Source organism: Lycorma delicatula, chromosome 1, assembly GCF_047948215.1.
Source record: "Lycorma delicatula isolate Av1 chromosome 1, ASM4794821v1, whole genome shotgun sequence".
Classification (NCBI taxonomy): Eukaryota; Metazoa; Arthropoda; class Insecta; order Hemiptera; family Fulgoridae; genus Lycorma; species Lycorma delicatula.
Genome location: NC_134455.1, coordinates 241,186,945 through 241,200,269, shown reverse-complemented (window position 1 = coordinate 241,200,269; position 13,325 = coordinate 241,186,945). Strand labels below are relative to the sequence as shown.

General features: G+C 30.1%; 1 protein-coding gene across 1 annotated transcript in view; it reads right to left on the bottom strand.

The window, feature by feature from the left end:
* c12.2 (von Willebrand factor A domain-containing protein c12.2) overlaps positions 1–13,325 on the bottom strand; it is a 168,237-nt gene that overhangs the window by 89,391 nt on the left and 65,521 nt on the right. Inside the window, exon 6 of the mRNA XM_075374827.1 lies at positions 2,774–2,932. Within this exon, the coding sequence (XP_075230942.1) occupies positions 2,774–2,932 (159 nt within the window). The remainder of the gene's footprint in view (positions 1–2,773; positions 2,933–13,325) is intronic.

Sequence of the window (13,325 nt, the reverse complement as noted above, 5' to 3'; positions counted from 1 at the left end):
ATGTCCACATTAAAACTTAATGTCTTTATTAAAACTTATGAGTGATACCAATCTAATTTACTCTCAAAATCCTCAAAATACATTTTTGAAATATTTGATAGTAGAAATCCCAGGTAAGATATATCTTTGTGTATGATATCTGTTATTAAATTCAGAATAGATTTGCTGACATATATTTCTTATAACAATGATAACTTTCATAAATATTTCTTGGTTACTTTTTAATTTATTTTTATGTAATAAACAAATATATATATATATATATATATATACATATATTATACCACAAAAAAAAAAATTGTTTTTAAAAAAACAATTATCAAAACAAAATAACTACCTAACTACTTTACAAACAATACCTAAAATAGTATGTACATAATAATACACATAATATTAGTACATAATATTTTTTTATAAATAATAAATTTTTTTTTTTTTAAATAATAACAATAAAATAAACAATCTGTGAGAAATTTATAAAATTAAATGTAATTGTGATGCTACTTAGGTAGGAAAAACAAATACATCATTTAAAATTAGATTTCTCGAATACAGAAATTAAAAAATAATAAATTAGGTTTATATAATATGAAGATCGTTTAATAAACAATAAACATTCTATTTCTGATATTAACACAGATTTATAAATATTGGAAATTAATAAAGATGACATAAAATTAAATATTTTAGAAAAATATTATAAATATAAATACAAACAATATCTCAATTTGATAAATATTATACATATATAATATGTATAATATTTCATATTTCAACAAACAAAATCTCAATTTGATAAACTATCTGACAGTTTGAGGGAGACATTATTATAAAAACTGCAATAGATAGCAGCAGTTGTGTAAATTAATATACAATTATCATTATTTTAGTATTTTTATTTTTATAATGCAACAAACAAAATTATTTCAATCAAGACTGAGGATGAGGATGCCACAAAAGTACTTTCATGAGAAATTAAGGTAAGATATGTCTTATCTCAACATTCTATACTAGGTGGTTTATTTAATAAAATTTAACAGTTCAGAGAAATAATATGAATCTTAAAAAGATTAATTTTCAGTAAAATAATATATACGAGTATTTTATATATATATATAATACACAAATGTAAAATTAACAAAGCAAACATTTATTTCTTTTATTGACATGAAGAGTTGCAATAAAAAAAAATAAAAAATAAAAATTAATTAAAATTATGTTAATAAATCATTACGGTCTATAAATAAAACATTTCAGAAAGTCAAGCAGGTAATAGTATTTTTAAATAACTGAATCTGTATTTTCAGGACCATGTTACAATACACGGTCACTCTGGTCCAGTTTGTGTCATTTTTATAGAAAGCAACAAAATGTCCAATTTTAATAAATTCAAAGACATTTTGCAATAAATCTGTACACAATTTCATTCTGCTCCTTACTGATCAGAATGTGAAACACCTTTCCGGAAGTGAAGAGTATTTGTAAAAGTAATGCTTTAGTATTGCTTCAAAATACAGTAAGGGTACATCTAAATGGATTGTTGCTTTACAATCTATTCTATTCCAGTCTTTCTTAATGCTACCATAACATATATAATGAATGTTATAACACAAGCAGTCCCTAAATGTTACAACACAATGTAGCAGACAAGCAGTCTGTTCACTCTGTTCAATGAACAGAGTGAATGAATCACTTGTGAGGCTGATTTCCTCCTGCATTTTTAAAGACTTCGCATGATGATGTGAAGCAGTGTTTGGAGCTCAATAAACTACAGGAGACCATTCCTCACATGCATAGCACTGAATATTTGTTGTTCTTAAGTATAGCTATGCCACTTTCAAGATTTTGAAACAATATGAGTACTTTCACAATGTAATGAAATGTTTGTTCTTCATTGTTTTTCCCAACTACTTGCAACGTAAAAATAACAGTTTCCTTCAACATTAATGTAAATAAACTCATAACTTTGAGTTTAGTATTTGTATTTACATTAATGTAAATTAACACATTTAATGTGTATTTACATTAACATCCGAAATGTTTTTTTTTAAAACATTTCAGTAGTTAAAATGTTTTAATAAACAAATTTGTTTTTAATAAACTTTTTTATTTTTAGATCTCAAGTTTTTTAAACTAATTCAGGTACTTAAATGCATTTTGAAATAACATTTCTTAAACAATTGCATATTACATACAACTTTATATCATATTGACATATTATCTTGTCTTGCCCATAACACGAATGAAAACTGCTAATTTCAAACAATCTTGAACATTTGAAATGATTTTAAGCAAGTGTGAATTCTCAAGCATTTCAAATTACCACTGATTCATCTCCTTTATTTTATAAATACAGTAGCCAAGAACTAATAAACAGAGCAATTCACTACATAAGATAAGTGTTACATGAACATGTTTTGTATCTATAGTGTTACTGAATATAAATACACAAAAATTGAATTATGAAAGCATCATTCATTACACAAACTAGGGATTGGTTGTGTGCTGTATAAATTATTTTTGTTTTTTTTTTTTCAAATTAAGTTAAATAAAGCTGCTTTAATTTTTTTATTTATTTATTTTTAGTTTTACATTAACTAATACAAAAAGAGCACTCATAATTTTTCTACAATTTAACTTACTTTACAAAAATTCTTTGTATAGCAAATTAATGAATTATTCAAACAATCATAACTCCAGTTATAACCAACCAGTGTTTTGATTAAGCAGAACATTAAATAAATTTCAAACTATGGTGGAAAAAACAACTTACAAACAATTTTGCAGCTGGTAAGACATTATCTAAAGGAAAATCGGGAAGACCTAATGCAGCTGATTCTGATGAAATCATAGTAAAAGAGCAGCTAAGCAGTGATGTTAATTTACTAGGATCCACGTCACTGTATGTAGATAAAAGAAGAGCTTCAATCTCCTAAAATAAAAAAAAAACAATTTTAAGTATACTAATAAATAAAAACATCAAACTTCAACAGGCTAAGTTATAAATTATTGTATTTATATCAATAATAACATGATACTATCACTTAAGACTACTATATACAATCATAAAAAAGAGTAAGATTACTTTTTTCATTTGAAGCAACTGAGTGCAGAATTTGAAATCTACTGCAAAGTTCTCTATGACAATTAATGCATAGCAATACAATAACTCATGAATAGTAACAACAATAACAGAAAATGTCATTATTTTCATTAAATAATAGAAATTTACGATTAACTTTTGGTACCCTTGGAAAAATGGTCATCCAGTTCCAAGGAGACAAGATGCACATTTCTCATTGAATCATCCAGTCAGACCCCCTCAAAAAAAAATAAACTATAGTTCATTTGAATGCTTCTTCTAGAAGTCACATAATTCTGATACGTTAAGATATTCCTTAATAAAATTTGACTTTAGTTTCTAGAGGAAAAGCAATTTTACCAGATAAAATAAAATGATAAACACAAAATCACCGAACAAAAATGTGCTGCTAGTTCCACCATTAATAAAAAGTCTCAATTTCCCAAGAAACTTTAGGGTGAGATAAGCTACGACTGCCTAATGATGATCTCATCAGTGAGGTTGTTTATCTTATGATAAGGAATCTCAAAAACTGGTTTGTTTTCTCTTTCCACTCCTTTTACTTTAGATCCAGTCTTTCCCCTTTCTGAATTCTGTGATTGTGAATCAGACACCTGCTAGCTCACTTATGTCTCAGAGTGTGAAACCTTCGTTTGTAGTGTAATTCTCTGAGGAGGTGATTATTACAGAATATCTGGAAATTCTATATCTATTCTCATATAAATAAAATGCTCTGACACCCATTAAAACATGAAATAATTTTCATTTAATGTTGACATCAGAGAAACAAATTTTTAGTTATCATTCAAGTAGGCAGTGAGTTTACACAAACTATTTTGCTTCCATTAAAATAAATCCAGGCCAGAGCCCAGCAACCCACCAAGTTGGTCTCTTGGTGAACTCGTCATCACAAATCAGCTGATTTCAAAATCGAAATTTCTAAGGTTCAAATCCTAGTAAAGGCAGTTACTTTTATATGAATTTGAATACTAGATCGTGGATACCAATGTTCTTTGGTGGTTGGGTTTCAATTAACCACACATCTCAGAAGTGGTCAACCTAAGACTGTACAAGACTACACTTCATTTACAATCATACATACCATCCTCATTCATCCTCTGAAGTAATACCTTAGGGGGTTCCGGACGCTGAACAGAAGAAAAGAGAAGGCCAGAGCCCAGCAAATTTTAACCAAAACTAATATACTTACTGGTGCTGAACATATTGACAAAATGTTATTTTTAAGTATCTCTACAAAATAAACAGGTAAAATAAAACCGAATAGGAGAAAGTTTTATAATTTATGAAGAAAACATATCTTTAAAAATTAATATTTGCTTTAATAGATACATAAAATTCATATTTTACATAGATCACTAGTAAATAATAATAAATCACTAGTAATTGTAATAATATATCTTGTTGCACTATGAATTACTTAATGTAAGCACCAGAGTATATCCCAAGGTTGAGGGTAAAAAAAGACCATTGATGGTTAGCTGCAATTAAGGACCAACCAAATAAGTAGTTGAGACAAGCAGTGACAGCAGTATCTGAGGTGCATGGATAAAATGGTTAATAAGATAAAAGGAAAGTTCATCAAAAAAAAATCACCATGAAGCTGGTAAGAATCCTATGTTAAAGGGAAGAATTAGCTATTTTTCAATAAGGAAACAACTCACATGCAAAAAATTGGATGTTTTTTAAAAGTAGAGCTATACCATAGATGCTAGCATAATATGTGGGAACTGTAAAGAGCTCAGATAAAGAAAAAATTTCTGAAAATTTTGAAAGAGGGCATTCGTGCTTAATGATAGCAATAATAAAAAAAAATAATTATTTGCTTAATCAAAAATTATTATACAAAGAATTTTTTTTTGTTTTTGTAGTCATTTAAGTGGTTTGATGCAGCTATCCACGAATCCCTATCTAGTGCCAGTCATTTCATTTCAGTATACCCCCTTCATCCTACATCTCTAACAATTTGTTATACATATTCCAAAAGTTGCATGCCTGCACAATTTTTCCTGTCTACCTGTCCCTCCAATATCAAAGCGACTATTGCAAGATGCCTTAAGATGTGGCCTATAAGTATGCCTCTTCTTCTAACTATATTTTTCCAAATGCTTCTTTCTTCATCAACTTTCTGCAATGCCTCTTCATTTGTCACTTTATCCACCTGTCTGATTTTTAACATTCTCCTATAGCACCACATTTCAAAAGCTTCTAATTTTTTCTTCTCAGGTACTCCAATCATCCAATTTTCACTTCCACATAAAACTACACTCGAAACATATACTTTAGAAATGTTTTCCTGATGTTGCAAATTATTTAATGTAAGCAAATTATATTTCTGACTGAAAGCTCGTTTTATATATGCTATTTGCCATTTCATATCTCCTGCTTAGTCAATCCTGAGTAATTCTACTTCCCAAATAACAAAATTCTTCTACCACCATAATTTTTTTTCATCCTATTTGTATACTACCTACTACATTTCATTACTTTTGTTTTTTTCTTGTTTATTTTCATATGGTAGTTGAAGGAATTCTTCCATGCCATTCGTTGTTTCTAGTCTCTTTTACTCTCAGCTAGAATTACTATATCGTAGGATCTTTATCTTTTCACCTTGCACTATTATTCCAGATTTAAATTGTTTTTTATCATTAACTGCTAGTTCTATGTAAAGAACTATCAACCTTTTCTTTCATATTATACATCAGTGTACCATCTTTATTTAACACATTATTATATTTTAACTTACATACCACAAAATTCTCCTTAATTTTCCTGTATGCTCCGTCTATTTTACCAATGATCACTTCTTTTTCCACTTCTGAACACTTTTCTTTAATCCACTCTTCTTTCGCTAATTTGCACCTTCTGTTTAATAATAATAATAATAAGTGTTCTGCCTAAAGGCTGGTTTTCACATGGCCGCCCTCCATTCTGCTCGATTCTGTGCCATCCGTATTTTATAGGAACTTCCTTCCCTTTTTATGTTGTCTATCATTTTCATTCATCTCCGACCTCTTGCTTTCCTCCCCGTTACAAATCCTTCCAATGCCGTCACCAACAGGCAGTCACATCTCAGCCAATGTCCCAACCAACTACATTTTCTTCTTTTTATTATTTCAATAATCGCCCTCTCTTCTCCCACTCTATGAAGCACCTCCTCATTCCAAACTCTCTCCATCCAGATGATCTTTTCCATCCTCCTCCAAACCCACATTTCAAAGGCCTCCAATCTTCTCTCCTCTCCCTTCCTAATAGTCCATATCTCTGCCCCACAAAGGGTCACACTACACACAAAACATTTTGCAAGTTTTTCCCTTAGTCGCAGATCTAGTTTGCTACAGAGCACTCCTGATTTTGCTGAATGCTTCCTCTGCGCTAGTACATACTGTTTAAATTATTTCTTAATTGTAAATAGTTCCTTTTACCTTCTTCATCTCTATCATTCTTATACTTCATCCATCATCTGCAATATAACCTTTGATATCCAAGATTTTTAACCAGTTCTCTTTGTTCTGCCTAAGTTCACTTCTGCTGATTTAAGAATTTCCTTTTTAACATTCTCCCATTCTTCTTCTATATTTTCTAACCTTATCTTTTTTACTCAAACCTTTTGTGATGTCCTCCTCAAAAATTTTCTTTACTTCCTCTTCCTCTATCTTCTCTAGATTCCACCAATTCATCTGACACTTTTCTTTAGGTTTTTAAACCCCAGTCTACTTTTCATTATCAATAAATTATGGTTGCTATCAATGTCTGCTCCTGAATATGCTTTGCAGTTGATTTCTAAATCTTTACTTAACCATGATATAGTCTATCTGATACCTTGCAGTATCGCCTGGCTTTTGCCACGTGCATATTCCTCTATTATGATTTTTAAACTGGGTGTCGGCAATTACTAAATTACACTTCGTGCAAAACTCAATAAGTTGGTTCCCTCTTTCACTCCTTTTACTCAGTCTGTATTCATCCATATTTCCTTCCTTGCCTTTTCTTGCCTGTCTTTTACTATTATTAAATTTTCATTCCCTTTTATGTGATGCTTTGTCAAATTGCTTCTTCGTATATACACTCTAACTCTTCATCATCGTGGGCACGGTTAGGCATATAGACAGACATTAATAATCACTGTCGGCTTAGGCTTTGATTTTATCCTGATTACAATGATTGTGTCGCTAAGCTTTTTGAAATACTCTATTTATCTTCCCTATCTTCTTGTTCTTCACAAAACCTACTACTGCCTGCCCTTTATTTGATGCTGAGTTATTCTAAAATCACCTGACCAAAAGTCATTTTCCTCCCCCCACTGAACCTTGCTAATTCCTACCACACATTTAACCCCCCATTTAAATCCCTACATTTAACCTACCCATTTCCCTCTTTAAATTTTCTAACCTAACAACCTTTTTTAGACTTTTAACATTCCATTTTCTGACTCATAGAATGTAAATTTTTAATTTTCTGGCAACCATTTCTTTAGTAGTCCCCACCTGGAGATCACAACAGGGGACTAGTTTACCTCTGGAATGTGCCTCCATCTTGTTACATGAAAATGCAGAGCTACATTTTTTTTGGAAAAAAACAGCTGTAGTTTTCCATTGCTTTCAGCTACACAGCACTCAGAAGATTAAGTGATGTTGATGGTCGTTAGTAAGTCTTCCTGACCTGCGCCCTTAACAACTACTGAAAGAGCTGCTGCCCTCTTTCAGGAATCATTCCTTATTCTAGCTCTCAACAGATACCTCTTCGATATGGTTGCACCTTCATTCCAACTACTCTGAATCACTGAGCACTCAAGCCCCCTCACCATCCGCAAGGTCTCATGATACACAGAGGGAGGAAAACAAAGATAATATTATTAAATAAACAAGATTTTAAGGATATCAACCAACAAATTGGCTATCTGCCAAAGTAAAAAAAAATGGCTTTCATTAACCATTAACAAGGAAGCCTCCTTCAAAATTATATAAATAGAAAATATTTTTTAATGTGAATGCTGTATTACTATACAAACATTCATGGTAGATGATACTTTGCCTGATTAGAGAGTAATTAAATAATACCAGTGATATCTGTAATCAGATTATATCAAATAAACCAAAAAATAATTATTTTTATACAATACAATTACAACCAGATAAATTAATAATAATAATAATAAAAACAATAATGATAATAATAATAAGTTACAATTAATGAACACAAATATTAATATAGTAATTACAACTACAACAATAGTCAGGTTAATAGTAGTAAACAATAATAATATTACATGTCAATAATAACAAATCAAATAATTAATACATAATATAGTACATGAAATAAAATGTAACATAATCAAAACAGTAAGCACGACATAAAAAGAGAACATAATCAACAAACATCACAATTAAAATATTACACATCAAATAGTGAAAAATGTCAATAGTAAATAAATAATAAATACAGATTGCACATAAGACAGTTCAAAATAAATAATCATTCAGAATTTATTCCAGGTAGATAAATAGAAAACTAGAATTCAGACCAATTACCAAAAGAAACTGCTAGTCTTAGCCCTTTTTAACCACTAGTCTTGTGTAAACAAACAATCATATAGTGTTCAATTGCAAATACCTTTGCTATCTACCATAACAGTTTATGAATGAAGTTTATTGCACTATTTCTTTCACTTATACACTTATATTTTTGCTGTAACTCACCAAAAGTATTTCTTGTGTACTGGAATTACTCGTGGCATCACCTTACTCATATCAAACTGGATTCAAGACTCTCCTTGCTGGACTGACATCTCACACTCTTGTCTCGTACACTCACACCTGTGACTCACCTCGCTGGACTGGTTCACAGAAGTATGCCGAACCCACACGACTCGCAGAACTCCTCACAGAACTACCCTTGCAGGACCGACGCTGTAATGTCTCGCAAACTGATTCTAATAGAACTCTCTTTTAGCTGGTCTTCCAGAGCTATTTATACCTGTAGCCTCTTTACCTGCCGTACTGAACCCAACTCAAAGAGTGAGAACAATCGACCAAGGCTTCTCTTCCCATGAATTCCAAACCTGGTCTCTTCTTTCTGTAAAACAGGTGTCTATTGTGTGTCAGCGGGCAGTATAACAAAGGACGACTGTTAAATGGACCTATTCTTTACAAAAAGGGTTCTCCTTTATGTCCATTTCTGGATTCCTTCCATTATTATATTTTCTATATTACTTTCATAATAACTGGTAGGAATCTGTTACTCAGCCTCGCTATACCGGTCTTATTACAATATGAAAACAAAGTGATTAGATACAGACAAGTTAAAAGCGAGAGTCGTGCAAAGTTAAAATCTGAAAAAATCACAAATCATAGATAGGTGTAGGTCTTGATGTTACTAAAAATAAAAATTTTGTTGAAAATTAATGGATTATAATAAAAAAAGGAAAAGCATAAGGCAGGAAAGGAGATAGAAAGGCAAACAGGAGGCAGGAGGCAGGAAAGGCAAACAGAAAAAATGGGAAAATGAACCCTAAATGAATTAATACCAAAGGTGAGAATGGAAAACTTTCATCAAAAAAAGATTAAGAACTTATTAGCTCTTTAATATTGTCCTAAATCTTAATTCCTGCTACTTATTAGTAGCAGGAATGCATTGAAGGATTATACAGAGGTGAAAAATTACTGATAGATAATTGGGCGTAATATTAAAATAGGAGAACCCAACCTACATCAGTAAGTAAACTTTATTACTTATGAAGTAAAATTACAAAAGATACATGAAGTGAGGACATCAAAAAAAGACTAGCACAAGAATCACAACTTTTGTACAAAACAGATTATTCTAAAATCATATATAGATCTAAGAATTAGAAACAAATTCTTGAAAATATTTAAGGTAAAATGTTAAAGCTTTTTTGCTGCTGGTTGTAAATTTTTTTTTTTTTTTTTTTTTTTTAAGACACAAAGGAGAAGAGAAGATCTGTAGCAGAATCTTGTAGGAACAGGATTGGATAAATTGGATGTCTCAACAGGCACTACTTTAATTAATTTTGGCAAAAAAGAAAAGTGTAGCATTAAAAACTTTGGGGAGGGGGAAAACAAAGAAGGCATATTAAAAGAGATAATTGAGGAGTAGGATGGAGTAAATATACCGATGTTACAAGAAAGATGAAGAACAACATCAAACCACTCAACTGATTGATCACTCAAAAAAGGGAAGGAAAATATTACAAATGGTCAGTGAACAAGTGCTTACAGACCTACTACGCTGTGCTGTCATATTTGGTACATATTTATGCCAGAATAGTTTATATATGAGGACAATGCTTCAAATATGTTCAAATGCTGATGTTAAAAATAATTTTTATTCAAAAACAGTTACGCATTTACATTATTGTTGTCATTATTTCATCTTGCTTCCATAAAACAAAATCAAGTGTAAATTTGTCATTACGAATTTGATATGGATTACATTAAGTTCTAATTGTATTTTTCTTCACTTTCTGTGAAATGGCAGATACAAACAGATTTACCAATGAGAAACGTCTCATTGTTAATGTACATTATCACAAAAAAAAAGCTTGTTTCAAAACAGTAGAAACTTAGGTTTTTTTAATATTGTAGAACATCAACAGAATAGGCTACAGAGCACTTCTGAACTTCTGTTAAGTAATAGCTGATCAGTGAATTTTCAACGCAGATCGAACATGGTGAACCTTTTAATTAGCCTCTTCAAAGTTCCGACTTGACGATGTGCGATAACAGGATTTGATCCTGTGCAAAGAAAACACTAGATGATATTCAGACGAACTTGGTTAAAAATTTAAAAAAAGAAATTCAGCCAGTTTTGAGACAATCACAGTTTTATAAAAATAATCACGATAATTCTGATAGTCAAGGTTTTTTACGGTTATTCTTGATCCTTTCAATCATATGCTAGAACAATTCCTTTCTGATATCTGCTAAAGAACAATGCTGCCAATCCTAATGTGTATAATATGTGTAACAAAGGTTTGATTTGAACAAATTATTTATTTATATTTCACTCTTGATGCTCAAGCAGGCGAGCAAACACACATGATAGCAGAAACACCAATGCGCAGAAAACAATGGTCAACAAATTAAGAAGTTGGATGAACTATAACAACACTTGACTTAAACAGCAGTTCTTGTTATCTTTGTAAAATTACTATACTACTATATAATTTACTTGATTTTAAACTCGTTAAGTTAAGGCATGTAATTTAAACTGACATTAGTTATTTACTGTGATTCCTCGAATTTTTTCATGTGAACTGCAATTTTTGCATCATTTATTTGTATCGTCACGTAATAGATTTTATTACAACTTCTGACTCACCCTTAATTAAGTCTGGAACACTACAAAGACTTATGATGATTCAGATTATTAACTGATGATAGTCAAAACGTAATTAAGCAATAACATGGAGTGAAATATGCTTTTTCATAATCCACTAACTAGTATAAATATCAACTATCTCACGAGATTTCTGAACGCCCAAATGCCCTGTTATAAAAGTGAAAGTTTCATCTAATTGATGCAGGAGTTTTTCATATTATCCCAAAACACAAAACAAACATCTTAATACATAGAACAAATTTTATATGGTGAGCTTTATCTACACTGTTGATGACAAATGTTCACTAAAGTCAAAAAAGTTACCTTCATATTAAATAATCGACTATTCACACAAATTAATTAAGCTTCATGATTTTTTCCATTTAATATTTTTTTTTAATAAGTAAAGGCATAATTACAATTCTCTCAGTTTTAAAGTCAGTAAGAAAATCATAACATCACAATAGCCTGTTGTTAAGACTTGGTAATATAATATAAGAGTAACTGATAAAATTTAGTTGCCTTACTAAGGCATATATATCATGGAGTTCATTACAACATCGTCGGTAAGAGGCGACGAAGTCAACGAACTACGTTTACAGTCCTAAACATGACAACCTAACAGTGAAATGAAAATTGGGTGAAAAAATGTGTGTGAAAACATTATATTTCAGTTCAATTAGATTAGTGGTAAAGAATACTTTCAAAAAATACCTCAAATTTTGTTAGGCAAAGATTTTTGTTCCACTTGAAGAACCGAGAGACTCGAATATGTCATTTTATTCATTTTTTACGGTGACTTTACGAATCGCGCCACTAGATAGCAGTACTTGATAGTACTAGGTAGGGTACAAAAACTTAATAATGTACTTGAAATAATAAAATTTAAAAGAAAATACACTACAACTAGTTTTAATAGTAAGTGCTGTTATGTAACTGAAAGTACTGAAGATGAAGCATTGTTTTAATTCCCATCACTTGTTTAATAAAAAAATAAAAGTATTAGTTTACAAGAGATTATATAATTTTATTAAAAAAGGAATAAATAAAACAGAAATAAATTTGATTGGTAAAATCGAATTTAACGATAAAAATCGAGGGTTACACTTTCAAAGTGTAACCCTCGATGTAATAAGTGCAATATTATATCACGGATTTTCGATTCGTAAAGGTCATTATACACTAGTTTTATTAAAAACTTGTGTACTAGTTTTATTAAAAAAGGAAAATATGGTATGATATTAATGATATGACTATCAACAATAAAAACTGGTCGTGAAATTCAATTTGTTTGTTATAAGACAATAAATTTTAATAATAAATCCATTAGAAAAAAATCAGTAATTCATAAAAAAAAAAAGAATAGTCTAGCAAAACGCAGTGATATCAACAAAAAAAAAATTACAATGAAATTGTAAACCGTACGATAAGAGTCTCGCAGATATAATGTCTTCCCCTTAAAAATCAAAAATTTCTGAAATATAAATAACTGTTTTTAACAAAACGATACTGATATCAAAAAGATACGACACTAAATTTCTACTATCAAAATCTTTTATTAATTTAGAATTTTCTTTAAAAAGAAATACATGTTACATAAAATAAATACATGTAATAGACAACAGATATACAATAATGGATAATAAACCATGTTTAAGAGTTCCATATAATAAGCAAAAAAAAAAATTAGTGGTACTTACGTATTAACGCCACCGCAGCTACAGCTTTATTTAAAAACAAAGTAGTTAATCGAATTTCGGTGGAAAATGGGCCGAAACAGATTCAAAACAGAATATAAATGGTTATTTATATTTATTTATTTTATAAATATAATTTAACCAAAGATAACCTATGCTCGCTTCGCTCGCTAACCTTGACTAATTAA